This window comes from Bombina bombina, chromosome 6 (assembly GCF_027579735.1).
Source record: "Bombina bombina isolate aBomBom1 chromosome 6, aBomBom1.pri, whole genome shotgun sequence".
Taxonomy (NCBI): domain Eukaryota; kingdom Metazoa; phylum Chordata; class Amphibia; order Anura; family Bombinatoridae; genus Bombina; species Bombina bombina.
In genome coordinates, this window is record NC_069504.1 from 124,334,779 (window position 1) to 124,350,416 (window position 15,638).

The 15,638-nt window shown below is 40.8% G+C and overlaps 1 protein-coding gene across 1 annotated transcript in view; it reads left to right on the forward strand.

Annotated features, from left to right (window-relative positions):
• CPNE8 (copine 8) overlaps window positions 1-15,638 on the forward strand; it is a 959,176-nt gene that overhangs the window by 373,906 nt on the left and 569,632 nt on the right. Inside the window, exon 3 of the mRNA XM_053716599.1 lies at window positions 4,855-4,901. Within this exon, the coding sequence (XP_053572574.1) occupies window positions 4,855-4,901 (47 nt within the window). The remainder of the gene's footprint in view (window positions 1-4,854; window positions 4,902-15,638) is intronic.

Here is a 15,638-nt window from a genome sequence, read left to right on the forward strand (position 1 = left end):
GACCAGCCCCAAGTGCTACGTCCTCTAAGCAAGAGGGTAATACTTCTCAAGCCAAGCCAGCCTGGAGACCAATGCAAGGCTGGAACAAGGGAAAGCAGGCCAAGAAACCTGCCACTGCTACCAAGACAGCATGAAATGTTGGCCCCCGATCCGGGACCGGATCTGGTGGGGGGCAGACTCTCTCTCTTCGCTCAGGCTTGGGCAAGAGATGTTCTGGATCCTTGGGCACTAGAAATAGTCTCCCAAGGTTATCTTCTGGAATTCAAGGGGCTTCCCCCAAGGGGGAGGTTCCACAGGTCTCAATTGTCTTCAGACCACATAAAAAAACAGGCATTCTTACATTGTGTAGAAGACCTGTTAAAAATGGGAGTGATTCATCCTGTTCCATTAGGGGAACAAGGGATGGGGTTCTACTCCAATCTGTTCGTAGTTCCCAAAAAAGAGGGAACGTTCAGACCAATCTTAGATCTCAAGATCCTAAACAAGTTTCTCAAGGTTCCATCGTTCAAAATGGAAACCATTCGAACAATTCTTCCTTCCATCCAGGAAGGTCAATTCATGACCACGGTGGATTTAAAGGATGCGTATCTACATATTCCTATCCACAAGGAACATCATCGGTTCCTAAGGTTCGCATTCCTGGACAAGCATTACCAGTTCGTGGCACTTCCTTTCGGATTAGCCACTGCTCCAAGGATTTTCACAAAGGTACTAGGGTCCCTTCTAGCGGTGCTAAGACCAAGGGGCATTGCAGTAGTACCTTACTTGGACGACATTCTGATTCAAGCGTCGTCCCTTCCTCAAGCAAAGGCTCACACGGACATAGTCCTGGCCTTTCTCAGATCTCACGGATGGAAAGTGAACGTAGAAAAAGAGTTCTCTATCTCCGTCAACAAGGGTTCCCTTCTTGGGAACAATAATAGACTCCTTAGAAATGAGGATTTTTCTGACAGAGGCCAGAAAAACAAAACTTCTAAACTCTTGTCAAATACTTCATTCCGTTCCTCTTCCTTCCATAGCGCAGTGCATGGAAGTAATAGGTTTGATGGTAGCGGCAATGGACATAGTTCCTTTTGCGCGCATTCATCTAAGACCATTACAACTGTGCATGCTCAGTCAGTGGAATGGGGACTATACAGACTTGTCTCCGACGATACAAGTAAATCAGAGGACCAGAGATTCACTCCGTTGGTGGCTGTCCCTGGACAACCTGTCACAAGGGATGAACTTCCGCAGGCCAGAGTGGGTCATTGTCACGACCGACGCCAGTCTGATGGGCTGGGGCGCGGTCTGGGGACCCCTGAAAGCTCAGGGTCTTTGGTCTCGGGAAGAATCTCTTCTACCGATAAATATTCTGGAACTGAGAGCGATACTCAATGCTCTCAAGGCTTGGCCTCAGCTAGCAAAGGCCAAGTTCATACGGTTTCAATCAGACAACATGACGACTGTTGCGTACATCAACCATCAGGGGGGAACAAGGAGTTCCCTGGCGATGGAAGAAGTGACCAAAATCATTCAATGGGCGGAGACTCACTCCTGCCACCTGTCTGCAATCCACATCCCAGGAGTGGAAAATTGGGAAGCGGATTTTCTGAGTCGTCAGACATTACATCCGGGGGAGTGGGAACTCCATCCGGAAATCTTTGCCCAAATTACTCAACTGTGGGGCATTCCAGACATGGATCTGATGGCCTCTCGTCAGAACTTCAAGGTTCCTTGCTACGGGTCCAGATCCAGGGATCCCAAGGCGACTCTAGTAGATGCACTAGTAGCACCTTGGACCTTCAAACTAGCTTAGGTATTCCCGCCGTTTCCTCTCATCCCCAGGCTGGTAGCCAGGATCAATCAGGAGAGGGCATCGGTGATCTTGATAGCTCCTGCGTGGCCACGCAGGACTTGGTATGCAGATCTGGTGAATATGTCATCGGCTCCACCATGGAAGCTACCTTTGAGACGAGACCTTCTTGTTCAAGGTCCGTTCGAACATCCGAATCTGGTCTCACTCCAACTGACTGCTTGGAGATTGAACGCTTGATCTTATCAAAGCGAGGGTTCTCAGATTCTGTTATTGATACTCTTGTTCAGGCCAGAAAGCCTGTAACTAGAAAAATTTACCACAAAATATGGAAAAAATATATCTGTTGGTGTGAATCTAAAGGATTCCCTTGGGACAAGGTAAAAATTCCTAAGATTCTATCCTTTCTTCAAGAAGGATTGGAGAAAGGATTATCTGCAAGTTCCTTGAAGGGACAGATTTCTGCCTTGTCTGTGTTACTTCACAAAAAGTTGGCAGCTGTGCCAGATGTTCAAGCCTTTGTTCAGGCTCTGGTTAGAATCAAGCCTGTTTACAAACCTTTGACTCCTCCCTGGAGTCTCAACTTAGTTCTTTCAGTTCTTCAGGGGGTTCCGTTTGAACCCTTACATTCTGTTGATATTAAGTTATTATCTTGGAAAGTTTTGTTTTTGGTTGCAATTTCTTCTGCTAGAAGAGTTTCAGAATTATCTGCTCTGCAGTGTTCTCCTCCTTATCTGGTGTTCCATGCAGATAAGGTGGTTTTACGTACTAAACCTGGTTTTCTTCCGAAAGTTGTTTCTAACAAAAACATTAACCAGGAGATAGTCGTGCCTTCTTTGTGTCCGAATCCAGTTTCAAAGAAGGAACGTTTGTTGCACAATTTGGATGTTGTTCGCGCTCTAAAATTCTATTTAGATGCTACAAAGGATTTTAGACAAACATCTGCCTTGTTTGTTGTTTACTCTGGTAAAAGGAGAGGTCAAAAAGCAACTTCTACCTCTCTCTCTTTTTGGATTAAAAGCATCATCAGATTGGCTTATGAGACTGCCGGACGGCAGCCTCCTGAAAGAATCACAGCTCATTCCACTAGGGCTGTGGCTTCCACATGGGCCTTCAAGAACGAGGCTTCTGTTGATCAGATATGTCGGGCAGCGACTTGGTCTTCACTGCACACTTTTACCAAATTTTACAAGTTTGATACTTTTGCTTCTTCTGAGGCTATTTTTGGGAGAAAGGTTTTGCAAGCCGTGGTGCCTTCCATTTAGGTGACCTGATTTGCTCCCTCCCTTCATCCGTGTCCTAAAGCTTTGGTATTGGTTCCCACAAGTAAGGATGACGCCGTGGACCGGACACACCTATGTTGGAGAAAACAGAATTTATGTTTACCTGATAAATTACTTTCTCCAACGGTGTGTCCGGTCCACGGCCCGCCCTGGTTTTTTAATCAGGTCTGATAATTTATTTTCTTTAACTACAGTCACCACGGTATCATATGGTTTCTCCTATGCAAATATTCCTCCTTTACGTCGGTCGAATGACTGGGGTAGGCGGAGCCTAGGAGGGATCATGTGACCAGCTTTGCTGGGCTCTTTGCCATTTCCTGTTGGGGAAGAGAATATCCCACAAGTAAGGATGACGCCGTGGACCGGACACACCGTTGGAGAAAGTAATTTATCAGGTAAACATAAATTCTGTTTTATCAGGTAAGCATAAATTCTGTTATATAGTGTTTGTGGATTCTCCTCATATCTACTCCCCTAACATTCTCATCTGAGTCTCACCTGAGATAAACCCTATGCTTTAAAGGGACATAAAAGTGCAAAAAGAAAATGTTGTCATGTGTTAGACTAGAGCATTGTATTATTGCACTATTGATTGTATATAAAAGACAAATATGTGTACCCACCAATCACCATCTAGCTCACAGTAGTGCACTTCTGATAATAAAAGTATCTTAAGAGTGCATGCTCTATCTGTGCGATGAAGGTTTAATTTTGACTTTAATGTCCCTGTAATTGCTGTCCTCAATCTGGCAATGAGGATTTAACAATAAATGTAACTTATTACTTATACTGTTATACAGAAAGGTAACTATAGGGGTCTCAGAGGCCCAGCAATTAGAATGGGCTTGCCACTGGAGAAGCTTGGTTCCATCTGTATAATGTCTAGCCCCTGGGTGTGCCTCACCCTCATGCAAAATCTCACCACTGGATATAATGTGTATGGATTTGCCTTTACAAATATAGTGGGAGCATTTCCAAGATGGCTGACAGTGTTATTGTGCAGAAAAACCTGCCTTCATATTTGTACAGGAAGGCTGTGCAAGTACAACAAAGGGCGAAGGATGACTCATAATCACAGAGAAGCCGCTCCTCATGCTGCTATAAGGCTGCTGATTCAGACTCTTGATTGCAAATAGCTAGAAAGGATGCTATCAAAATGGAGGCACCACTACAGCCTTTGCCTTGGGCCTAGTAACATCTAGTTACGCCCCTTCTGTAATATTACAAATGATACAGCAAATTGTGATTTCACAGGTACATAACAGGATCACCGTAATAAATGAATGTAGCATATTAATGGTTAACCTAAAGTTTCAGCATTTGTGACCCACACTAACAGAAACATCTGCCATTATTTCACATGGAAAGTATTTAGAGGAAAAAATGACCCACATATTAAACCATACAAACTGTAGGTAAATTAATCATAACAGTACCAAATAACAACTAATATCTTGTGTCCTTCCTTATGGTGTTTCATATCCATGTACTTCTATGTGAACAACAGCTTAAAGCAAACATGATGCATGTGAATTCTTATAAAATTCAACTGTTGCATATTATGTTTTTTACTTAATTTTTTTGACAACTAGAGTAAAAAAAAATGTAGGACATAACTTCACCTTTATCATGCAAGCAGCTGAAGCCGGCTATTTTCTATTTTTTTTTTTTCCAAAGATGATCACAGTCAGTTATGTATTTTGATCACAACTAAAATGTTTTATCTGTTATAAAAATGTTTATTAAATATCCTTTTTCTGTTTAATCTTCCTACAGTTTGTGTATTGTATACTCAAGGTATTGGAAACAAGGAATGGAGAGAGGTAAGATTTTGTGTAGCTATAAATGTATGAAAGATAAAATACTGTTAAAGATGGTTGTTGTATTGGCATGTCATCTGATTTAATGGGAAATTCAGCTGCTAGATTTTTATTTTTTCGCTCCAGTGTTAATTCCGCTAGAAGAAAGTTATTTGCTTGTGTCGGGTGGCATGCGTATTACAAGTTGAAAGTAAAAAGGTTTTTGCATGAGCTCTAAACAGACGCGCGCAAAAAGCCAAGTTTAGAACATTGTGACCATGTTAACAAATTCCCATATATATATATATATATATATATATATATATATATATATATATATATATATATATATATATATATATATATATGTATCTATTTTTTTTGGTATTATATATATATATATATATATATATATATATATATATATATATATATATATACTGTTCCAAAAAAAAAAAGGACGGCACTCACTGATCTTTTTTAAGTGTACTTTTATTAGAAAAAGCGTGACGTTTCGGGGACACACTCCCCTTCCTCAGACAAGCACTTAAAAAAGACCAGTGAGTGCTGTCCTCTTTATATATATATATATATACAAACAGATATACATAGGAATATAAATTACAAAAAAATAGAACATAATAAATATTTACATTGTTAAACACTTTATTAAGTATGTATATGCATTCATCTCTATGTTCAAGCCCTTTGCAGCCCTTTGCAATTTTTTAAAAATAATTTTCATTAGATAGTGTTATTATGAGTGTAATTGTACTTTTAAATATAATTTTGATTTTTTTTGTGACACTTTTTAGTCAAGCATAACTAGTAACCAGAGCTCTAAAGTCACGCTATCCTGCTGCACATACAATTAAATTGCGATTGACAACCATGATAAAGGAGAAAGCCCAGCACTATATAATGATACAGTAGTGACACTGGCACATGCGTATAGCCAGACAAGGGCTGGTTATAGAATCAGTGGTATCTGCATCAGTATAATAACACCAAGCACTATACAAAGACACAGTATTGACACTGGCTCATGGGTATAGCCAGAGGAGAGCTGGTTATAGGGTCAGTGGTATCTGCATCAGTATAATAACACCAAGCACTATATAATGACACAGTAGTGACACTGGCACATGCGTATAGCCAGACAAGGGCTGGTTATAGGGTCAGTGGTATCTGCATCAGTATAATAACACCCAGCTCTATATAATGACACAGTAGTGACACTGGCACATGGGTATAGCCAGAGGAGGGCTGGATATAGGATCAGTGGTATCTGCATCAGTATAATAACACCCAGCACTATATAATGACACAGTAGTGACACTGGCTCATGGGTATAGCCAGACAAGGGCTGGTTATAGGGTCTGTGGTATCTGCATCAGTATAACAACACCCAGCACTTTATAATGACACAGTAGTGACACTGGCACATGGGTATAGCCAGAGGAGGGATGGTTATAGGATCAGCGGTATCTGCATCAGTATAATAACACCCAGCACTATATAATGACACAGTAGTGACACTGGCTCATGGGTATAGCCAGAGGAGGGCTAGTTATAGAATCAGTGGTATCTGCATTAGTATAATAACACCCAGCACTATATAATGACACAGTAGTGACACTGTCGCATGGGTATAGCCAGAGGAGGGCTGGTTATAGGATCAGTGGTGTCTGCATCAGTATAATAGCACCAAGCACTATATAATGACATAGTAGTGACACTGGCACATTCGTATAGCCAGAGAAGGGCTGGTTATAGAATCAGTGGTATCTGCATCAGTATAATAACACCCATCACTATATAATGACACAGTAGTGACACTGGCTCATGGGTATAGCCAGAGGAGGGCTGCTTATAGGATCAGTGGTATCTGCATCAGTATAATAACACCCAGCGCTATATAATGACACAGTAGTGACACTGGCACATGGGTATAGCCAGAGGAGGGCTGGATATAGGATCAGTGGTATCTGCATCAGTATAATAACATCCAGCACTATATAATGACACAGGAGTGACATTGGCTCATGGGTATAGCCAGAGTAGGGCTGGTTATAGAATCAGTGGTATCTGCATCAGTATAATAACACCCATCACTATATAATGACACAGTAGTGACACTGGCTCATGGGTATAGCCAGAGGAGGGCTGGTTATAGGATCAGTGGTATCTGCATCAGTATAATAACACCCATCACTATATAATGACACAGTAGTGACACTAGCACATGGGTATAGCCAGAGGAGGGCTGGTTATAGGATCAGTGGTATCTGCATCAGTATAATAACACCCATCACTATATAATGACACAATAGTGGCATTGGCTCATGGGTATAGCCAGAGGGCTGGTTATAGAATCAGTGGTATCTGCATCAGTATAATAACACCCAGCGCTATATAATGACACAGTAGTGACACTGGCACAAGTGTATATCCAGACAAGGGCTGGTTATAGGGTCAGTGGTATCTGCATCAGTATAACACCCACCCACTATATAATAATGTTTTTTTAATTTCAAAGGTCACTAAGGTTTTTAATTTTCAAAGGTCACTAAGGTCTGTACTTTGGAAAATGTCCGCCACAGCCTTTGTCTGTGCCTATCCCTGATCAGGACATTCCAGTATTTCAGCAGGCTGTCCAGTAAAATGTTTACAAAAATACTAGAAACTTAAATGTCTCCTGAGTGGCAGCTAAAATTTAAATGCCTTGTATGTCTCTATGCATTACAAAGAAAGAAGCAACAATGCACATGTTTGTTACTAGCAGCTAAGTCCTTGTCTTCATGTCACTGGCAGTCATGGGGAGTGGTAAAACACTGCTGAGTTTATGTTACTACATGTAGCCACTGGGCAAAATCACTGCTCTGTGAACCATGGTGGTGTTAAAACACTATTATGTATATGTGCTGCTGACAGACATAGGGTGTCAAATCAATGCTGTGAGTGATTGGCAACCTAAGAGGTAAACTCATAGATGTGTGTGTTACTGGAAGCCAAGGAGATAAAATCACTGCTCAGTAGTGAAAAATACATCAAGGGTGCAGCCTAAGGTAGAACTTTTTAAAAGGGCCATTTTGTGATTCCACCTATCACTCGTGCTCATTCACCTACCAGGCATTCTTTTTTTTTTTTTTTTTTGGGGGTGGGGGCAGCTGGAAAACGCTTCTTGTAGGGAATGTGAGACAGGCATAATTTTTGCACAAATGCAAGAGGTGCTTAATGTCCCTTTAAAAAAAAAGTAGTTATCTGAATGATAGAAACTGATCTTCTTATTCTGAAGCACAATCATTGCTACGCTCCTCTATCATCATACATTGGGGGCTTCACTCTTTCACTGTACTGAAATTATTAGATGGCATACGAGTGTGTCAGGTCTTCATTGTTAGACTGGAACAACAAAGAAACTGATTGCTAGAATAAAGGGAAATAGTCTGTGAAACACATAAGTGAGGTAGTAAAAATAGTCTTATAATTGCATGATATAGATTTGCTGATCATCTTGTCTATATGGGTTTTTTGTGAGGTGATGCTCTATGTAAAGGCACAACACAACGATGTAAAAACAATTAAAAGAAACAAGATAAAGAAAAAAATGTAAAGAGAAATAGCCTGGGCACAGAGATAAAAGAACAGCAGGTGGGAGCTGAATAAAAAAATAAAAAAATAAAATAAAGGCAGCGACTGCATTATATGCCTCAGGGATCAGGGAAAAGCAGGAGGAATTAAGCAGTGATCAAAGAAAAAGCTGACAAATATTGTTCCGCATTTATACACAATTAAGGGTGCTGCTGTTTGAACGCTAACTCCGCTAGATGCAATTTTTTTTGCGCATATTGGGTAGTACTCGTATTACAAGTTTAAATAAAACTGTTGTGGCACGAGCGCTAACCCAATGCTTGCAAATAGCCGATGTTAAGATATTGCACGCACGTTAACGTATTCCCCATAGGAGTCAATGAACAATATGTTCTATTTATTCATAAAACATATTTCTATATATATATATATGATATTTTGTACACATATATATCTATAACTGCAAAGGGCTGGAATGCACTATATATATATATATATGGCTAATAATGTATACATATTTATGTCTGTAATGCATAACACCTGAGATCTCATAACTTTTTTTGTGCAATATTTTTTTTAAATATTTTTATCAGATAGTTATTATGAGTGCAACTGTACTTTTCAGTGTATTTTTTATGTTTTGTGACACTTTTTTGTTTTGCAAAACAGTTAACTAGAGCTTTGCCAATGTGTTTTAACTTTATTTGTGCTCAAGCGATCGCGTTTACTTTCAGTTTGTAATACGAGAGATAAACCTGATGTGCGAAAACACCCATGATATGCCCCTTTTCGCTTGCACGTAACTGTTAGCGCTCCACTCGTAATCTGGCCCTTAATGTGCATTATACACGTAATCAAATCCCCCATAACATGTTTAATTAAAGGGACAATGTCCCATAATTTCTTTTCTTTTTTTTCTTTGTTCCCAATGACTAATTTAACTGTAGAGTATTAAATGTATTGGCAATGCATCCTTTAGCTTTATTCTTGCAATCTATATAGCTGTTTTTACTTACTGAAACTACCTCCCATAATAAAAATTATCAGTCCCTAAATATTTGTCTATGGCTGTAGAGAGATAAAATAAGGAGGTCTGCTATTCCTGCATGCTCAGGTCTGCTATTCTTGCGTGCTCAGTTTTTTTAAATAGGCATGTTCTTGAGAACAATGAATGATGGTATAAAATAGTTATTTCAAATAGAAAAATACATCTAAAGGAGCAGAATGATGTTGGTTGTAAACCACTTAATTTTTGGGGACAAAAGCTCATTCAGTTTTAACACATTTATACCTAAATATGTGTTTAAGATAATTTTTAAAGCTGTTTGAAATAGATTAATTATTTGCATGATATTAGTCCACACATAGTGCAGTCATTGAATTTGGATCTATTTTCTCATGAAAGCAAAAATAATTATATGCTGACCCCCAAATTAGATTTATTTTTTGCACCCTTTAATTTCCCTTAAATGAAATGTGTGTAAATGATAGATTGTTAAACAAGGGAGTTGAAATAAGCATGTTAAATGTTTGGTGGTTTCTTCTAGAGTCGACTAATATAAATATAACATGGTTGTGTATTTGACTGTGCAGTGTTGAACATTTCAATTCATTCACTGTTCAGAAAATCAAAAAAGATTAGTCAGTGATTACATGTGAGCTTGAAGAAAAATGCATAGGATGTGTAGGGCTAAGTCTTGTACTTTTATTAATCTTCTATTTGTTTTTATTTTTGTTTAAATTATTTATTGGAATATGTTGCTTTTTGCCTATCCTCATGGTACAGTGTGTAGAAGTGCAGGGATGATTGTTTTTGTTTACTCATTATTATAAAATTACACCTAATTATATGCTGTTAGTAACTGTACCAATTACATTCATTTATATTGTTGGTCAAGGGGAAAAAATGAATTTAGACTCAACATTTAGTTATCATTAATATTGAATCAAGTAGCTGTGATTATTTGCTAATCGTCAAATGCAAAATATTTCTTAGTGAATTTAAAATGCACTTCTATGGATTTCTGTTCCAACTTCCATGTCCCTTTAAAAAACATGGAACTTATACATTTTTCTGTGCTGATTTTTTAGGGCCATATGTACCCAGTCCAGTCTGAGAGTGTAGCCCCCTTCCGTGTTTTGTATATGTCTAGGGTGATTACTTACCTCAGTGAACCCTGACTTGTTCCCAGTTCGTTTGATTAAGAGCTTGCATTGTACGTCTGTATTAGGGACCCAGGTTTTGGGAGAGACCTTGACATGGTTCCTGGGCTTGTCCCATTTGGCCAGATGTGGTAACTTAACTCTTCCATTTTTCCTTTTAATCTTAGCTGAGAGCTTGCAAGTGAGTGCTAGACTTTCTCTGTGTGTTGTATTAATTTGTTTTGTAATTTTCCCTATGGGCCTTGCACCAGACTTTTCTGGGGTTAACTGCCTGGGACTCTGGGGAGTGGGGACAATGCAGCTACTGTGAGTGCTATTGAGCACCCAGGGCTGTGCATGTTGCAGGGTCATAGAATGTGTAAAAGAAGGCAATCTCCAGCAGTGAGCAAAGTGACTTTTATTTTTAAACACAGGTCAAATACAGCAACGTTTCGGGCTAACAATAAGCCCTTTTGAGAAAGGGCTTATTGTTAGCCCGAAACGTTGCTGTATTTGACCTGTGTTCAAAAATAAAAGTCACTTTGCTCACTGATGGAGATTGCCTTCTTTTACTTGAATTGTTTGGGCTTGGTCAGCCCTCTCTGTGCACTAGTGAGTAGTGGGTGCTGTATCCATCTCTATTCATAGGATGTGTACCCAGTCCAGAGAGTGCAGTCCCCTTCCGTGGTTTGAATTTTTAGGGGACACGTTTAAAACTGAAAATACTAAATACATTTTAAATGAGTGAAATTCAAGAAACTCTAATTTCTCCAACATTGGGGTGTCCGGTCCACGGCGTCATCCTTACTTGTGGGAATATCTCTTCCCCAACAGGAAATGGCAAAGGGTCCCAGCAAAGCTGTCCATATAGTCCCTCCTAGGCTCTGCCCACCCCAGTCATTCTCTTTGCCGTTGCACAGGCAACATCTCCACGGAGATGGTTAAGAGTATGTGGTGTTTAGTTGTAGTTTTTTAATTCTACTATCAAGAGTTTGTTATTTTAAAATAGTGATGGTATGTACTATTTACTCTGAAACAGAAAAAGATGAAGAGTTCTGTTTGTGAGAGGAAGATGATTTTAGCAGACAGTAACTAAAATCGTTTGCTGTTTCCACATAGGACTGTAGAGATGAAGTAACTTCAGTTGGGGGAAACAGTTAGCAGACTTTTCTGCTTAAGGTATGACTAGCCATATTTCTAACAAGACTGTGTAATGCTGGAAGGCTGTCATTTCCCCTCATGGGGACCGGTAAGCCATTTTCTTAGTCTCAAACAGAATAAAGGGCTTAATATGGGCTATAAAACTTGTAGACACTTTTATGGGCAAAATCGATTGCTTTATTTGGGCATTTTATACATGTTTATGCTTGTAATTCACACTTATAAGCTTGGGGAACATTTTTTAACGTCAGGCACTGTGTTAGACACCTTTCCAGTCAGGAAGGGCCTTCCCAGTTGTAGGCTGAGCCTCATTTTCGCGCCATTACTGCGCAGTTACTTTTGAGAGCAAGACATGCAGATGCATGTGTGAGGATCTGAAAGTAGTTGGAAAAGTTCCTAGAAGGCTTCATCTGGTATCGTATCCCCCCCTGGGTTTGGGAAAGTCGCAGCAAAGGCTGTAGCTGGGACTGTAGCTGGGACTGTAGAGGGGTTAAAACTGTAACCGGCTCCGGTTTCTTTATTTTAAGGGTTAAAGCTCTGAAAATTGGTGTGCAATATCTTGAATGCTTTAAGACACTGTGGTGAAAATTTGGTAAATTTTGAACAATTCCTTCATACTTTTTCACATATTCAGTAATAAAGTGTGCACTGTTTAAAATTTAAAGAGACAGTAACGGTTTTGTTTTAAAACATTTTTTGTACTTTTTTGACAAGTTTAAGCCTGTTTAACATGTCTGCACCTTCAGATAAGCTATGTTCTATATGTTTGAAGATCAATGTGTGTCCCCCTTCAAAATTGTGTGATAATTGTGCCATAGCGTCCAAACAAAGTAAGGACAGTATTGCCACAGATAGTAAAGTTGCCCAAGATGATTCATCAGATGAAGGGAGTAGACATAGTTCTACATCATCTCCTTCTGTGTCTACACCAGTTTTGCCCACGCAGGAGGCCCCTAGTACTTCTAGCGCGCCAATGCTTATTACTATGCAACAATTAACGGCAGTAATGGATAACTCCATAACAAATATTTTATCCAAAATGCCTGCATATCAGAGAAAGCGTGATTGCTCTGTTTTAAACACTGTAGAGCAGGAGGGCGCTGATGATAATTGCTCTGTCATACCCTCACACCAATCTGAAGGGGTCATGAGGGAGGTTTTGTCGGATGGGGAAATTTCAGATTCAGGTAAAATTTCTCAACAGGCAGAACCTGATGTTGTGACATTTAAATTTAAATTAGAGCATCTCCGCGCACTGCTTAAGGAGGTGTTATCTACTCTGGATGATTGTGACAACCTGGTCATTCCAGAAAAATTATGCAAGATGAACAAGTTCCTAGAGGTTCCGGTGCACCCTGACGCTTTTCCTATACCCAAGCGGGTGGCGGATATAGTGAATAAGGAGTGGGAGAAGCCCGGCATACCTTTTGCCCCCCCTCCTATATTTAAGAAATTATTTCCTATGGTCGACCCCAGAAAGGACTTATGGCAGACAGTCCCTAAGGTCGAGGGGGCAGTTTCTACTTTAAACAAGCGCACTACTATTCCTATCGAGGATAATTGTGCTTTCAAAGATCCTATGGATAAAAAATTGGAGGGTTTGCTTAAAAAGATTTTTGTACAGCAAGGTTACCTCCTGCAACCCATTTCGTGCATTGTTCCTGTCACTACAGCAGCGTGGTTCTGGTTCGAGGAACTAGAAAAGTCGCTCAGTAGAGAGACTCCGTATGAGGAGGTTATGGACAGAGTTCACGCACTCAAGTTGGCTAATTCTTTTATTTTAGATGCCGCTTTGCAACTAGCTAGATTAGCGGCGAAAAATTCAGGGTTTGCAATTGTGGCGCGCAGAGTGCTTTGGCTAAAGTCTTGGTCAGCGGATGTATCTTCCAAGACAAAATTGCTTAATATCCCCTTCAAGGGTAAGACTCTCTTTGGGCCAGAATTGAAAGAGATTATTTCAGACATCACTGGAGGAAAGGGCCATGCCCTCCCACAAGATAGGCCTTTCAAAGCCAAGAATAAGTCTAATTTTCGTTCCTTTCGCAATTTCAGGAACGGACCGGCCTCTAACTCTACATCCTCTAAACAAGAGGGTAATGTCTCTCAAACCAAACCAGCCTGGAAACCGACGCAAGGCTGGAACAAGGGTAAGCAGGCCAAGAAGCCTGCTGCTGCTAACAAAACAGCATGAAGGCGTAGCCCCCGATCCGGGACCGGATCTAGTAGGGGGCAGACTCTCTCTCTTTGCTCAGGCTTGGGCAAGAGATGTTCAGGATCCCTGGACACTAGAAATAGTTTCTCAGGGTTATCTTCTGGAATTCAAGGAACTACCCCCAAGGGGAAGGTTCCACATGTCTCACTTATCCTCAAACCAAATAAAGAGACAGGCATTCTTACATTGTGTAGAAGACCTGTTAAAGATGGGAGTGATACACCCAGTTCCAACGGCGGAACAAGGAATGGGATTTTACTCAAATCTGTTTGTAGTTCCCAAAAAAGAGGGAACTTTCAGACCAATTCTGGATTTAAAGATCCTAAACAAATTTCTCAGAGTACCATCGTTCAAAATGGAAACCATTCGAACGATTCTACCCACAATCCAGGAAGGTCAATTTATGACTACCGTGGATCTAAAGGATGCGTATCTACATATTCCTATCCACAAAGAACATCATCAGTTCCTAAGATTCGCCTTTCTGGACAAACATTACCAGTTTGTGGCCCTCCCATTCGGGTTAGCCACTGCTCCAAGGATTTTCACAAAGGTACTCGGATCCCTTCTAGCGGTTCTAAGACCAAGGGGCATTGCAGTAGTACCGTACTTGGACGACATTCTAATACAAGCGTCGTCTCTTTCAAAGGCAAAGGCTCACACAGACATCATTCTGGCCTTTCTCAGATCTCACGGATGGAAGGTGAACATAGAAAAAAGTTCCCTGTCTCCGTCGACAAGAGTTCCCTTCTTGGGTACAATAATAGATTCTTTAGAAATGAGGATTTTCCTGACAGAAGTCAGCAAGTCAAAACTTCTAAACGCTTGTCAAGTTCTTCATTCTATTCCTCGTCCTTCCGTAGCTCAGTGCATGGAAGTAGTAGGATTGATGGTTGCAGCAATGGACATAGTTCCTTTTGCGTGAATTCATCTAAGACCATTACAACTGTGCATGCTGAAACAGTGGAATGGGGACTATACAGACTTGTCTCCAGTGATTCAAGTAGATCAGAAGACCAGAGACTCACTCCGTTGGTGGCTAACCCTGGACCACCTGTCCCAGGGAATGAGCTTCCGCAGACCAGAGTGGGTCATCGTCACGACCGACGCCAGTCTAGTGGGCTGGGGCGCGGTCTGGGAATCCCTGAAAGCTCAGGGACTATGGTCTCGGGAAGAGTCTCTTCTCCCGATAAACATTCTGGAACTGAGAGCGATATTCAATGCTTTCAGGGCTTGGCCTCAACTAGCAAAGGCCAGATTCATAAGATTCCAATCAGACAACATGACGACTGTTGCTTATATCAATCATCAGGGGGGAACAAGGAGTTCCCTGGCGATGAAAGAAGTGACCAAAATAATAAAATGGGCAGAGGATCACTCCTGCCACCTATCTGCGATCCACATTCCAGGTGTGGAAAACTGGGAGGCGTATTATCTGAGTCGTCAGACGTTCCATCCGGGGGAGTGGGAACTCCACCCGGAGATCTTTGCCCAGTTGACTCAATTATGGGGCATTCCAGATATGGATCTGATGGCGTCTCGTCAGAACTTCAAGGTTCCTTGCTACGGGTCCAGATCCAGGGATCCCAAGGCGACTCTAGTGGATGCACTAGTAGCGCCTTGGACCTTCAACCTAGCCTATGTGTTTCCAC